Source organism: Argopecten irradians, chromosome 5 (genome assembly GCF_041381155.1).
Source record: "Argopecten irradians isolate NY chromosome 5, Ai_NY, whole genome shotgun sequence".
NCBI classification, from domain to species: Eukaryota; Metazoa; Mollusca; class Bivalvia; order Pectinida; family Pectinidae; genus Argopecten; species Argopecten irradians.
The window spans coordinates 43,089,082-43,105,209 of record NC_091138.1 but is presented as its reverse complement, the minus strand read 5'-3'; the positions used below and the strand labels follow the sequence as shown (position 1 = coordinate 43,105,209).

The 16,128-nt window shown below is 35.3% G+C and overlaps 1 protein-coding gene across 4 annotated transcripts; it reads left to right on the top strand.

Annotated features, from left to right (window-relative positions):
* The first annotated feature begins 4,663 nt into the window (after positions 1–4,663).
* On the top strand, positions 4,664–8,112 carry LOC138324580 (uncharacterized). Of its 4 annotated transcripts, none has more exons than XM_069269629.1 (4): positions 4,664–4,796; positions 6,181–6,265; positions 6,905–6,941; positions 7,456–8,112. In XM_069269629.1, the coding sequence occupies exons 1-4, from the start codon at positions 4,725–4,727 to the stop codon at positions 7,514–7,516; spliced, it is 255 nt and encodes an 84-aa protein (XP_069125730.1). In that variant the 5' UTR covers positions 4,664–4,724; the 3' UTR covers positions 7,517–8,112. The 4 variants fall into 4 exon arrangements, 2 of the variants coding, with proteins under 2 accessions (XP_069125730.1, XP_069125729.1); XR_011208647.1 differs by lacking the exon at positions 4,664–4,796 and adding an exon at positions 5,103–5,257; XM_069269628.1 differs by lacking the exon at positions 6,905–6,941.
* The last annotated feature ends 8,016 nt before the right edge of the window (positions 8,113–16,128 follow it).

Below are 16,128 nucleotides of genomic sequence, written 5' to 3'. Positions count from 1 at the left end.
GTCCCCACCCCCCGTTCCCCAGGACGGGGGGGGGGGGGGCAAACATGTCTTTTTACCCCCCACCCCCCCCCCCCCCCCACCCCCCCCCATTTTCGCTGACTGAAATGTTCTAAAAATGCATATTTGAAAGAAAAAAGGGTCCTCCTGCACATTTTTCGTACTTCTTTCTAAAAAAATTTCCGTTGCGCGACGCATTTCCTAAAACGTTCAAGCACATAATGGTCAAACCTTTAATAGTACATGTAGAAATTCAATACACATGAACTACACTAAAATGTCCATTAAGGGATCTTACGTACTACATTTGACAATTAATTCATTATTATTTTGAGTTACAAAACAATTTGCCGATGGTGAGAAGCCGGTATGTTCAGATCGAGCAGGGTTGCACAATGATATGACGACACAATTATCACAATTATCATTTATAAATGCAGGTTACTTTCAATCGAAAAAATTTCAATGGTAAGAACGCTTTAAAATCATTAAAATACATCGTAAAACTCATCTCAGCCATTCTAAATCTTTTTTTTTTCCCGGGGAAGACCCCCGGACCCCCAAACACCACAATCTCGCGCCTTCGGGTGCTCGCAAATTCATCAAATACATCGCAAAAACTCATCTTAGCCGTTCTAAATCGTATTTTTTTTCTCGGGGGAGACCCCCGGACCATCCAAACACCAAAATCTCGTGCTTTCGGGCAATCGCAAAATCATCAAAATACATTGTAAAAACTCATCTCAGCCATTCTAAATCGTAATTTTTCCCGGGGTCGACCCCCAGACCCCAAAATCTCGCGCCTTCGGCGTTCACACGCTAATTTGGCCAATTTGCGTATTCGTTAATTTCCATTTAGCGACCTCACTATCTATAAATGTGTACAAGGATTATATTTAATGATATATGAAAAAGAATATAAAGTATATATTGTTGTGTGTTGAATTAATCTCCTCCTGTAGGTGGGGTGGGGTAGGGGGGGGGGTGGTTACAAAATATGGAGGACCTTTGCCCAACATTACGTTTCATCTTCCTACGCCACTGATGTTTATAACAAACACGCTTGCAACAAATTTTATCGTGATAACGTTGTAACTTTGATTTCCAGTCAAGGGTCAGTTACAATTCGTCTGTCTACATCCCAGACCTTCTGAATAAAGACTAATTACCTGCAGTACAGTGATGTAACTTGCAATATGTGTATAACGAACTATGTTTATAACGAAGTAATTACTTTGGTCCCCAGAGATAGGTTCGTTTTAACCGGGTTTTAGTATACTCTTTTATGAAACAAGCTAATACACTCTCAATGTTCAATGAAACATCGATAACTCGAAGTCAGCGGAAACTTGATAAAACTAGTAATAGTCGAGTATGATTAAAATGTTCTCGGATATATACGGACAGTTTTTCTGGACTCTTTGAATTCAAAAAGGAAGTTCTTAATTAATTAGCTGCTTCAAAATTAGCATTTATAGATTTTATCAAAAAAAAATTCAGTAATTTATTATTATGAATTATAATTAAACAATAGCAGCCAAATAATTTCTTGTTTAATGTTAATTTAGCGTTCAGTGCGCAATTACAAGTCTCGAAATAATTTGACGCAATGCAGAGTAACAAAGAACAACTCAATATTAACAAGTATAATAAACAATTCAACATTCATTTCTCACCAGTTTTTACAAGACTTACCTTATATCGTTTTTGAATTTCACATGAAATATTGTTAATGTTGTTTCGATTAAAATTCAGTTGCTGCCTGAACTGATTACGAACGTCAAACAGCTTCATTCTTGTTTCTTAAAATGTGCGTTCTTCGTCTTCCATATACCGCATCTTTTGGTTGTTAGGCTTCGGCTAACTATGACGTCACGATAATTATTATGTCACGCGCTATTAGTCACATGGTTACATCAGAGGGATCTTGTTCGTGACGTCACATAAGGTAGCAAACGACAATTTGCCTGACTGACTAATGTCTTTTAACAGGTTTCGAGGAGAAAAAAGAAATCTATAAATCCGATGTTTGTATTTTAAGAGAGATACATGTTTCATTGTTATCTTAATTATGAAGAAAACTTTGTATTCGCATTTCTGTATCGATCGAGCATATATGAACAGCAGTATGTTTCTAGTTTAAAACGTATTAATTGCTTATTTCAATTCATTACATAAATTGCAATAATACATTTGACGGGAGAGAATTCCATTCCAAGTCATTTGTTGCCAAACGGGGATATGTCACCTGCTATAGCAGATATATCAGTAAAATAGTAAATACACCATGGCATAATCATACGCGTGTAGAGAAAATAGATTTGCAATGTATTCCGCTCTTTTATCAATGCACACAGGTCTAAAACTAACACGATCACGTGATATAGAATTAACAATAGAAAATACAAATACGAAAATAATATTGATGAGCGGACTATCGAGGTCTCCCACAGGGTTTGTTCAGAGGCGTTTGGCTCTAAAGACATTTCTTTCTCTCCATGACACAGTATCATTATATATGTCTATAGAGCCAAACGCCTGTGGTTTGTTTTAATTTTTGGAGGCAATAGAAGCGAGGTAACTCTAGCACACTAAATGGGACTTTTTGCTGAATTACGTCCCTTTGAACAGAGTGTATAGGCGGGGGGAAAGTACAGTTGGACTTACATGTATTAAACTTAGTTTTAATGAAATATGAATGGATATAATTATTTAGCTATTTTCTATAATACAATGACTAAAAAACATTTTAATGTCTTCATGTGGTGTTTTGGTCGTATTTTCATAAATATGTATATACATAGAGATTGGCAACTCCTCCATTCCTACGATCGGCAGATGTACCTCTGTATGTGCATGGGGGTGTTAAGATAAACTCTTAAATAGTTGAATATAGAAGAATAACTTTGATATGTTGCAAAAGTTCAGTAATTTTCAGATGGTTTGAGTACGATTTTGGATAGAAAAAGTAATATTTTAACTTATTTATTAATAAAATAAAACGCACTTCCGGTTTTGAATGCCTGATTTTCGAAAAAAACAGGTAAATTTGCTTATTTTCATGCTTTCAAAAATCGTATTAAATAACACAGTCAATCGGGAAAACTGATCACATCAAACCATGATATTATGTTTTAACTTTGTGTTGATGCAAAAATATCATGTTTAAAATAATACACTTAAAAGAAGTTAGCCAAGGCAAAATGCCTATAAACCGGAGGTCCCTCTGCCTGTCAACAAAGACAAAGAAGGAGTTTCCAATCTCTATGTATATATGTTTCTGGTATTTTGAATCTTAAAATTGTCAAACAATTATAATGATTGTGTCCTTGGAGAATCTGGAGAGACAATACCCTGAATCTGTCAATCAGCCACAACAAACTGCATTTAACTTTTAGCGGGTGCTTGTTTGAAGTCACGTTCAGATATTTTGTGTTAGCAAATAAAGATAAATATTCCCGATTTAAGCTATCCAAATATGAAGCAATGAATATATTTAATGATTGGATGACAAAAAAACTGAAATTGAAACAAACCAAACCAAGAAAATAAAATTAAAAAAAATAACAACTGAAGAGTGAATAAATACAATTAATAGATAACTATATAAACTAAATTAAATAACATTACATTATTTTGAGGAATTTGGGGGTGTTTCTACTAAAAGATTGTCATGAAAATCGACGGTATATACACTGTAGATCGAAACACAGAACAATGCTTTAAACCGGAAGATCATTGATCTGCTTGACACACGTGTGCTACGAATGTCGGATACATGTATAATTGATTAATGCTTCAATGAAATATCATACAAGGAGAAACATGAGTTATTTGCCAATTATTAAAGAAATAGTTAATGTTTTCAAGGTTATAAGCAGAAGAAGACTGATGGTCTTAGGTCACCACCCTGAGGAACTCGGCCGTTCAGACATATGTGAGTTTACAAGAGTAGTATAATAGCTACAGTAATGTCAACTTATTAAATAATTGATATGCTAAATATCCCCCTTAGCCAATGAGAACTGTGGAAACATATATAATATTTCCAGATACTGAGGACACGTGCACTGCATACGAAGTAGCAGATTTCGAAAAGTTTTGAAATATCATCATTTTCACACACAAATGAATATGATATTAGGTGTCCACGCGTCCTTGTGATTTTCCAGCTAGACTCAGAATGGTCATTTCCTTACACGTGTAGACTCTACGTAAACATCATATCATGACAACAAAATACATAAAAAAATGAATGAAAAACGAGTTCACACGTGGGTTTCTGACAGTATTATTATGTACATAGATTGTGGTCTTTGGTTTCAAATCAATGATGAAAAAATAATCAGAAAAAAACTAGAATGAAATTAACATTTTTGTCACTATTTATGAATCACTTTCAAAATCATTATCACATAGGCTATTCCATGAAGCTTTAAATAAAAAAATCATATCACGACAGCTGTTAGATTATTTTCTTTTAATTCTTGTTGAGAGGGTGTCATTTATCTATAAATGATATATTCTGTGTATTACATGTTTCTTTACTTAGTTTTAATGCTTTAAAAATATATCGTTACCAGACCCTGAGCCTGAATCAGCTGACCATGTTTAAACCTGTGTGGATTTTTAACCAATCAGAAACGTGCATTTTCGCAGAAAGTTGCCAGGACTTATCGTTACAAATATCTTGGCTATCAAAATGAGGAGGTTTGAGATGGGTGATTATGTTTCTAATTACGGCGATGAAGACACAGAATTCGATGACGACACCTCTGACATTTGGGATATTTCAGAGAGTGAGTAGCGTAAGGTTTCAGATGACATGTGCTTGGTAGCCTACCGTACTGTACATTGTCATTGTCTCTCAAAGGGAGACAACTCTAACAAAAAGTATGTACTTTGTGCCACAGGGATCTGGCACGAATAAACATATATATGGCCTATTAGAGTATCTAGGATATGACATATGACATATGCAGCAGAGAAAAAAGGACAAATTATTAATCCTTGGGATATTTTTAGATAAACGGGCTCTGTGACGCATTCGAGTATGTCCTGATGAAAGTTTCCTTGTCCGTTTTAAAGGACTTCTCGTCTCTAAATCTACGCTTGTAAATAATTGAAATTTTGCTTGGTATTATTTTTAAATTTAATACATCTTTACCAATTATTCTGTTGATGATTTGACATCTACCGTCTCCCTACAATACCTATACCCGGCTCCCCCGGGGAGAGGACATTCAGTGTATCACCAAAGGTAAGTTTTGTGTACAAGTTTAGTATGTTAAGTAGATAAGCCGAAAACTGTGTTATATGTGTGAGAGGGTACAGCAACGAGGCCCGATGCATTTAAAAAAACATTTAACTTCAAAGATGGAATTAATACATTCAGCTTGAAATTCTGAACATTGTCAATATTGTCTTTGAATGATATGTGTATGTTGATCAAGATATATTTCTTGAAAAAGTGTTTAAAAACTCTTCTGGAATTGTTTATGCCGTGACACTTTGAGCTGTGCTCAGGATTTACCTATAACTGGTTTGTAAGTGACTGTAGTCATCGGTGCCAAAGTAACGGAGAGTTTGGGGTTACCAATTTAAAAATTTGTTGACAACTTTCCAAAAATTCAAATTAAAAAAAAAATACAGATAACGGTGCGTTCGTTAAAGATGCTCCACCGCCGACAGAGCATAAATGATATTCATCATTTGAACAATAATTTATGTTAAATCGTGTATAAATATGCCTAATTTAACACAAAAAATAAAATAAAATAATTTATTTCGCCTGTGGTGCGTGTGCAATCAGTACTTCATTCCATATAGAATATAGTGCCAGAGAATTTTTTTCGGGATGCAATTTATTATTTTTCATATTTTTAACTTGAAGTAAAATTAGAAGCTCAAGCTTTTCAATGATGGTAATAGTGTAAAGTAAGTAACTTTTGTAACTGAAGAAAAATACTAAATCGTCTGCTCCTGTTTTTGATAGTGAAAAAATAACATTTGTCAGCGGTGGATCATCTTAAAGAAACTTGGAATCTCAGCGAAAATCACCAGCTATAAGCAATACACTGTTGTATGATATCATAAATACTTCATGCATTTTGAAATCACAAAAAAATAGATCATATTTTTCTTTATTATTTAAAAAAAAATTCACGATGATTTTCTTTTTAGCCGTCCCAGTCAAATTCTACAGGAAGCCAGAATTATGGAGAGGAATATAAGAAGAGTTCAAGAAATGTTGTAAATCTGGAATCTGGTATATATGTTTATTACTCTGTCTATTTCATTATCTGATTTAAATCATACCTGACGTTTCTTTACTCATTACACTCACGCCATGTTTCGTATTTGTGTATCTAGAGAGTACGTCAAGAGCCAAGGAGAGCTTTGAGGTAAGATAAGGTTATGAATGGAACGCAGGGTTATCTTCCATTGTAATAATGTCTTGTTTGTCACGTCGTGTGTATGTGAGAAAAAATATCTTCATTGTTTGAGAAAATGGCGTCATTTCCTGATAGACTAAATTGTCGGCTATAGTTTGTCAACGCTCTGTCAAGCTTCGCACCGGAAATTATCAGTAACGCTGCCTGACGGAGCGAATTGTTACTAAGGCAGATAATCCAAGTTTCTCTTCCACAAGCAACTCATACTTCAAGAGTATGTAACTCGTTCACGTGTTTCAGTTCTGTTCTGTTTTTGTTATATTGTGTTTTGTTTCTTTAATCGTTTTTTGTTTTCATCAATTCCTTTAAACTTTAAACCATTAAAAAGTTAGTTACCGGATCTTGCCTCCATGCAGATATACATATATTTATGGACGCTTTGAGCGTTACCATGTGTATGAAATGTTTACTACAACTTTGCAAATATTTTGTCTTTTCTTTTTTTATTTCAGTCTACAACATACAACAAACATCGTATTTTGCCAATCGGTGAGTTTACTCAGTGATCATCTCATATTGTTGATCGGATAGAAATAAGGGTTGTTGTGAACTACGGAAAGTTTGTTTGAATTTAGTCAGTTTCCAAACTTGACCATAACCATTTTTGAGATGTACGTTTCATACCAGAGTTACTTCCCTTCGTTTACACTACGGCAGTACCTCTGATTTATCCGGCGCAGTGCGTTACTTTGCACCGGTCGTTGAAATGCAGACACCGAAGATAACTAAATCGCTGTAAAAGAGGCATTGGGCATAAAAACGCGAAATTTAATTCGACATGACAAATTGTTGGTTTACTGGTAGTACATTGTTCTAATAAATGATCGCACAGTGAAGTAATTCTGGAACTTTGATAGACTAGCTATTAAAATAAAAATAACAGAAAATTACAGATTTAGTCATCTCTTATCTTCCTTCAACCTACATTCGGCTTAATGATTTTTATTTCTTCATATCTATGCCCATTTATCTAGTATTTAATTTCTATGTCTCCCATTTTTAGCCCCAATCCTGAAGTGCTACAAAATCATTGGGCCTCCACGGATTTCCGCTGGCCAGCGTAATTTTGACGACCTCCAAATCCTACAAACAGATGAAAGTGAATATGAGACTATAAACCCTACAGAGGTTACTTACCAGAACGAATTGTCGAGTATTTCAACTCCAGGGAAAACTCGGCGTTCCAGGAGAATATTTGCGCCGGATATACTACCGGATCTTGATAAGATCTCGGAGGAAGAAGAACTGTTGTATGAATCCACTGAGGGTGTGACACCCATCACCAGTACACCTACCAGGGACAACAGTGTTACCCTCACATCATTCAGGGGCATCAAACTATTGGGCATGTCAATCGAGTGATGTGTAAGGCGTAGACTAATTCATCCACTGTACATACCTCACTCAGAAGTTGGGGGAGAAGGAAGCAAAAGAAGATTATGACAATTAATTTGTCAACTGATTTTTCAAAGAATACATAGTACAGTTGTGTTTTATTTTTCTTCTTGTTTTAATTCTACAGAGAGTGAACTGATTCCATTGCATCAACGATTTTAAACGAAATGCATTACTTCGAAACATTATCTCGTTTGGAGAAAAACATATATCATGATTGGATCTGCATTTCAATGAAAATAAAAAATATTGAGATCATACTTAAGTATGTGATTCTACCGTATCCCATTGTCATCCAATAAATTAACTAACCCTTCACTGTCATAACGGATCGATGATGTTTTGATAAAATGGCTGGCATATATTTGCTGTTATAGTGACTGCATGTCGATCACACTCAATAGCAGGTAATAACGAGATCAGACAGGAATTTATTTTATTTATTATCAAAATATTACGTGATTAGAGTGATGTTAAACATTGTTATTTGTGTGTTTGTTCGTAGCTGTCGCTTCAATGTTAGCTATAGCCGGTGTACCGTCAGTCAATTAACACTGGATTTTTATAAATGTTTAGACGATTCATTAACAGATTCTTCATCCCCTAAATTCACTCGAATGTAATAGACCCTCTCATATACAAAGTACAGATATATGTATGTGGACATCATTACTAATTACAATTTTAGTCCACCGTCGACAGATGAGTGGCTATTGAAATAATCTTTCGTTTTTCATCCGTCCGTTCGTACATTTACATTATTGTTACCGCTACATGTATTTTTCAGTGAGTACAGAAAAGATATTTCTCTTAATGAAGTTTAGTATTTCCTTGGACCCTAGTTGTGTATATCGAATTTTCTGACCAATCAGAAGACTGACAGGCAGCCATTTTGGATGTTGATAGTTTAATATCTTATCGCCATTTCTCATTCTATTCTAATTACATTTTAAAATGACAAATTCGTTGAATTCTGAAACTTCATATTATACATTGAAGAAACCCAGTTATCACAACAAATGTCACATAAATTATGGGACTTTTTTTCCTGGTTACATTGTTATGTATGACACTAAATACATGTAGTTATGAGATAAGGGAGATAACTCCTATAGCTTTTTTATCAATACATCCTATAAAGGTCATATCATTAGTCTAGGTTATAGAACTTTCTAGAATATAATCATGTATAAACAAATGTGTTTGTAAACATGTTGATTTTAAGTAGAGATCTAGAATGATCTATTTCCAGAAAGTTATGTGTGTTTACTTGTTTACTGTTTTTAGTTACATATTTCTAGAAGTAGAAGGTTCTCCAATATTCTTGAATTACGGTTTAGCTATATATACTCCAGCTGTCCAAGGCTAATCAGAACTGTAATGAGACCTGTAATAAGACATACCAAGAATTGTACAGCGCTATATAAGATTCTATTGGGAGAGCTATTGTGACTTTATCTGTGGATTATTACAACACTTTGTGTGGATTTATTCATATTGCCTGGAACTTTACAAATCATCGGTGGACATTCAATTTCCTTGTGGATTTGTGATTATTGTTAATTTGAAACCTGGAAGGATCAAGGATTATACCAGGACATTCGCATACAGATAAGTAACACTTTAAATCATCGTACTAGTCTTGTACCACCACCAATTACTTTAGATATTGTAAACCATCTCTGTATAATATTGTATATATAATTAAATTGTGTTTTGAATTTAGCTGCTGGTTTCTCCTTTCTGTTATTCGTTAATGTAACAGAATTGGTACAATCTCTGTATAATATTGTATATATAATTAAATTGTGTTTTGAATTTAGCTGCTGGTTTCTCCTTTCTGTTATTCGTTAATGTAACAGAATTGGATTATTACAACACTTTGTGTGGATTTATTCATATTGCCTGGAACTTTACAAATCATCGGTGGACATTCAATTTCCTTGTGGATTTGTGATTATTGTTAATTTGAAACCTGGAAGGATCAAGGATTATACCAGGACATTCGCATACAGATAAGTAACACTTTAAATCATCGTACTAGTCTTGTACCACCACCAATTACTTTAGATATTGTAAACCATCTCTGTATAATATTGTATATATAATTAAATTGTGTTTTGAATTTAGCTGCTGGTTTCTCCTTTCTGTTATTCGTTAATGTAACAGAATTGGTACAATCTCTGTATAATATTGTATATATAATTAAATTGTGTTTTGAATTTAGCTGCTGGTTTCTCCTTTCTGTTATTCGTTAATGTAACAGAATTGGATTATTACAACACTTTGTGTGGATTTATTCATATTGCCTGGAACTTTACAAATCATCGGTGGACATTCAATTTCCTTGTGGATTTGTGATTATTGTTAATTTGAAACCTTGAAGGATCAAGGATTATACCAGGACATTCGCATACAGATAAGTAACACTTTAAATCATCGTACTAGTCTTGTACCACCACCAATTACTTTAGATATTGTAAACCATCTCTGTATAATATTGTATATATAATTAAATTGTGTTTTGAATTTAGCTGCTGGTTTCTCCTTTCTGTTATTCGTTAATGTAACAGAATTGGGGGCTCGTGTCCGAGATCGATATTCAATGTGTGAAATCTAACTTTGAAAAATTAATTAAGAAATTTTCAAAATTTGTGTACAAACTTTGAGTTTACATTTGAAACCAACAGCTAGATAAGTATGACTACTATGCAGGTAGAACAGTTTGTTAAAGCGCCATCCCTGGAAGTTCTTTTGCAAGTTAGTAAGAAGGATTTACTGTTATTGGGTAAACATTTAGGAATTACTATCAAAACTAATTTGAGGAAAGCTGAAATTAGGAATGTAATTATAAGATCTTTTGTTGACCATGGCAAATTTGACTCTAGTGCATTAGATAGTATAGAGGAAACAGTCACTTCAGAAATCCAAATTAGACAAATGGAACTTGAACATGAAATGAAAATGAAACAAATAGAGAAAGAAATGAGAGAAAGAGAAATAGAAAAGGAGTTAAGAGAAAAAGAAATAGACAAAGAAAGAGAGTTAAGAGAAAAAGAAATAGACAAAGAAAGAGAGTTAAGAGAAAAAGAAATTGAGAAAGAATTAAAAGAAAAAGAGAGAGATCAGATGTTAGAGCTAGAGAAGCAAAAAATTCAAGCTGAAACAGAACTTAGAATTAAAGAATTAGAACTAGCTTCTCAAGACAGTTCAAGTAATCCAACTTTTAGGGGTTTACAAGGAAACAGAGGTTTGATGTCAGTAGAAACATTAGGTTAGTTCCTCCTTTTCAAGAGAAAGAAGTTGACAAGTATTTTCTGCATTTTGAGAAAATAGCTGATAGTATGAAATGGCCTGAAGATAAGCTTACAATGCTTCTTCAGAGTGTCCTGATTGGTAAAGCTAGAGACATTTATTCTTCTTTATCTGTTGATGACATTTCAAATTACCAAGTAGTCAAGAAAGCTATTTTGAAAGCTTATGAGTTAGTTCCTGAGGCTTACCGCCAGAAATTTCGAAACTCAAGAAAGAGAGATGAACAAACTCATGTAGAATTTGCCAGAGAAAAAGAACAATTATTTGATAGGTGGTGTGATTCTAAAGAAATTGATGACGATTTCGGTAAATTGAGGCAATTATTGTTGATAGAGGAGTTTAAACGTTGTGTCCACATAAACATAAAAACTCATTTAGATGAGAGAAAAGTTGAAACACTTAGTGAAGCAGCTACAATGGCTGATGATTACGCTCTCACCCACAAAGGCTCATTTGTTAAAAACAGTTCTCAAGACAAAAACATTACCACAGGTACTAGTAAATTTGGTCAGCCTAGGAACCCAACCTTTAGTGGCCCTTCTAACGACAAACCTAAATTAGGTGATAAGACTAAGTCTGATTCTAAAACAGATCATAGGGCAGGTGTGGGGTCTCCTTCTGGTCCTGTTTGTAATTACTGCAAGAAAGTAGGGCATACTATGTCTGAATGTTATTCTCTCCAGCGTAAGGAGCAAAGGCGTAAACAGTCAGTTCCTTCTGTGTTAGCTATGTCAAAGCCTAGTCAGAAACTTAGTAATATTGTGGAAGATTCTAAAGTGTCTGTTGAGATTAAGACCTCAGAGTCTGATAGTGTCTTGGAGAAGTACTCTCCCTTCATTTCTGAAGGTTTTGTTTCACTTACTAGTGATATTACCAACTTGAAACCTGTGAAGATTTTGCGAGATACTGGGGCTTCTCATTCTTTGATATTAGATGGCGTAGTGCCTTTGTCTGAGGAGACCTCATCTGGTAGTAGTGTTTTGCTTCAAGGTGTAGAGTTAGGTTTTGTTAATGTGCCTCTCCATTGTGTTTATTTAAAGTCAGACTTGGTTACTGGGCCTGTCACCATTGGTGTTAGACCGGAACTTCCCATAGAGGGCGTGTCGCTCATTTTAGGCAATGACTTGGCTGGAGAGAAAGTTAGGGTAGATCCCTTAGTGTCCAGTATTCCAGATAAAACAGGTGATGCTGAGACTATTCAACAGGAATTTCCTGGTATTTTCCCTTCTTGTGCTGTAACTCGTTCAATGGGTAAGAAGGTTTCTGATGTTGCAGTAGTTGAGGATCATTATAGTCCAGGGTTAGGTGACACTTTCTTGGCTCATGATATAGAGGATATCGGGGGCAAGTGTGATCTTTTGAGCAATCCTGTAGACTTTGATAGTAATAGAGTTGTTCCTAACAAGGGTACTTCTTTGTCTGACATGATGAGTAAATCATCTTTGTCTAGAGAGGAGCTTATAGTAGAACAGGAAAAAGATCCTGAAATCTCTTTATTGTGTAATCGGGCTTTGAGTGAGGAAGAGGCTGAGAAAGTCCCAGTTTGTTACTTCCGTCAGTCAGGTGTGTTGATGCGCAAGTGGCGCCCCCCTGATGTGTCTCCCGAGGAAGACTGGAAGGTTGTCAATCAAATAGTTGTCCCACCGAGGTATAGGCAAGATATTCTAAGGTTGTCTCATGATGTACCTATGGCAGGGCATTTAGGTGTGACAAAGACTTATAACAGGATCTTAGATCACTTCTTTTGGCCCAAGTTGAAACGGGATGTGGCTGATTTTTGTAGGTCTTGTCATACTTGTCAGGTGGTAGGGAAACCTAATCAGAAAATCCCTGTTGCACCTTTGCACCCCATTCCAGCATATGAGGAACCATTTAGTAGAGTTATTATAGACTGTGTAGGTCCTCTACCCAAAACTAAGTCTGGGAATGAGTATCTTTTAACTATTATGTGTGCTTCCACACGCTTTCCTGAAGCCATTCCACTAGGAAATATTAAGGCACCTAACATAGTCAAGGCTTTGGTTAAATTCTTTACATTGGTTGGTCTTCCAAAAGCTGTCCAATCGGACCAAGGTTCGAATTTCATGTCTGGTATTTTTCAACAAGTCATGTACCAGCTCCAGATCAAGCAATATAAGTCTAGTGCTTATCATCCAGAGTCTCAGGGTGCTTTAGAACGTTTTCATCAGACATTGAAGAATATGATGAGATCTTATTGTTTTGAAAACAAAAGAGATTGGGACGAAGGTATACACATGTTGTTGTTTGGCGTTAGAGAATCTATACAAGAATCTCTTGGCTTCAGTCCCTTTGAACTTGTGTTTGGACATACTGTACGTGGTCCTTTGAAAATTTTGAAAGACAAAATTTTGGATGAAGATTCTAAAGTGAATCTCTTAGAGTATGTGTCTAACTTTAAGCAAAGGTTGACAAGGGCATGTGAACTGGCAAAAGAAAATTTGGCCGTTACTCAAACCAAAATGAAAACATGGTATGATAAAGATGCCCGTGCAAGAAGTTTTGATCCAGGTGACAAAATTTTGGCTCTATTACCAATACCGGGTCAGCCTTTGCAAGCTAGATATTTTGGACCTTATGTTGTTGAGAAAAAGGTCGATGATGTTAACTACATTGTACAAACTCCAGGGAGGCGCAAGAAAACTCAATTATGTCATGTTAATATGTTTAAGAAATATGTAGATAGAGAAGAGAGCAAGACCTCTCAACCTATTGCTACTTTGGCCTCTGTACCATCACAAAGTGAAAGTACAGCTGATATTTGTAAATTAGACTTAGATGGTGGTGTACAAGATGTAGTTTTAGACTGTGGTCTTAAGTTACGGAACTCAGATGTGCTCGCGGACTTTGGACAAGAAACTATGTCATCTATCGGAAAAGGAACGCAATGAACTTAAAGATTTGATACTTGAGTATAAACATTTGTTTCCGGATACACCAGGCAAAACAGATGCTATCTATCACGACGTGGATGTAGGCGATGCGCCACCTGTCAAGCAACATCCTTACCGTGTCAATCCTTTGAAAGAAGAACACTTAAAGAAAGAAATTCAATACATGTTGGACAATGATATTATTGAACCAAGCAAAAGTGAATGGAGCTCTCCATGTGTTCTGGTACCAAAGCCAGACAAGACATACCGGTTCTGTACTGACTTCAGAAAAGTAAACTCTGTCAGTAAAACAGACTCTTATCCAATTCCAAGGATTGACTCTTGCATTGACAAAGTTGGCAAAGCCAAGTATGTTAGCAAGTTTGACCTTTTGAAAGGATATTGGCAGGTGCCATTAACAGAAAGAGCTAAAGAAGTGTCGGCATTTGTAACCTCACAAGGTTTGTACCAGTACAAAGTTATGCCGTTTGGTATGAAGAATGCCCCGGCAACATTTCAACGTCTTCTTAACAGCGTGATATCAGACCTGGAAGGCTGTGATGGATACATTGATGACGTCATCAAACTACCATGACACGTGGGAAGACCATCTACGCGGGATTCGTGAATTCTTCGAAAGACTCACTACCATGAAATTGACTGTAAACTTATTGAAATGTGAATTTTGTCATGCAACCGTTGAATTTTTAGGCCATGTTGTAGGACAGGGGCAGGTTAAACCTGTTCAGGCCAAAGTAGAATCAATTATAGATTTTCCAGCTCCTGGAGGCAAGAGAGAGCTGATGAGGTTTCTTGGTATGGCTGGATACTACAGAAAATTTTGTCAAAATTTCTCTGTTATAGCAGCTCCACTTACTGCTTTGTTAAAGAAAAATGTCAAATTTGTTTGGTCAGACGAATGTAAGTCTGCATTTGAGAAATTGAAAGCCATACTATCAAACTCACCAATTCTGACTGCTCCAGATTTTAATAAACAGTTTAAACTGTTTGTTGACGCCAGTGATGTAGGTGTTGGTGCTGTTTTGATGCAAGAAGGTACTGAACAAATTGACCATCCAATTTGTTATTTCTCGAAAAAGTTTGACAAACACCAGAGAAATTATTCCACCATTGAGAAAGAATGTTTAGCGTTGATTTTGGCCTTGAACCAATTTGATGTATATCTCTGCACTACAGTTGTGCCTGTGTTGGTCTTCACCGACCACAACCCTTTGACATTCATTGGGAAAATGAAAAATAAAAACCAAAGAATTCTCAGGTGGAGTTTGACTTTGCAAGAATACAATCTTGACATCAAACATATCAAAGGGAAAGACAATATTCTAGCTGATGCTTTATCAAGGATTTAAATATTACTTGATATGTCAAGAAAGTTTCCTTTTCAAGAAAACTTTCTTTTCTTTAAGGAGGGGTGTGTTATGTATGACACTAAATACATGTAGTTATGAGATAAGGGAGATAACTCCTATAGCTTTTTTATCAATACATCCTATAAAGGTCATATCATTAGTCTAGGTTATAGAACTTTCTAGAATATAATCATGTATAAACAAATATGTTTGTAAACATGTTGATTTTAAGTAGAGATCTAGAATGATCTATTTCCAGAAAGTTATGTGTGTTTACTTGTTTACTGTTTTTAGTTAGATATTTCTAGAAGTAGAAGGTTCTCCAATATTCTTGAATTACGGTTTAGCTATATATACTCCAGCTGTCCAAGGCTAATCAGAACTGTAATGAGACCTGTAATAAGACATATCAAGAATTGTACAGCGCCATATAAGATTCTATTGGGAGAGCTATTGTGACTTTATCTGTGGATTATTACAACACTTTGTGTGGATTTATTCATATTGCCTGGAACTTTACAAATCATCGGTGGACATTCAATTTCCTTGTGGATTTGTGATTATTGTTAATTTGAAACCTGGAAGGATCAAGGATTATACCAGGACATTCGCATACAGATAAGTAACACTTTAAATCATCGTACTAGTCTTGTACCACCACCAATTACTTTAGATATTGTAAACCATCTCTGTATAATATTGTAT

What these genes read in the sequence shown, in the direction of transcription:
- LOC138324580 (XM_069269628.1), top strand. Translation starts at nt 4,725, where the DNA reads ATGTTTCTAATTACGGCGATGAAGACACAGAATTCGATGACGACACCT. An exon ending in CATTTGGGATATTTCAGAGA is followed by an intron (nt 4,797 to 6,180) that starts GTGAGTAGCGTA and finishes TTTTCTTTTTAG; the next exon opens with CCGTCCCAGTCAAATTCTAC. An exon ending in TGTTGTAAATCTGGAATCTG is followed by an intron (nt 6,266 to 7,455) that starts GTATATATGTTT and finishes TCCCATTTTTAG; the next exon opens with CCCCAATCCTGAAGTGCTAC.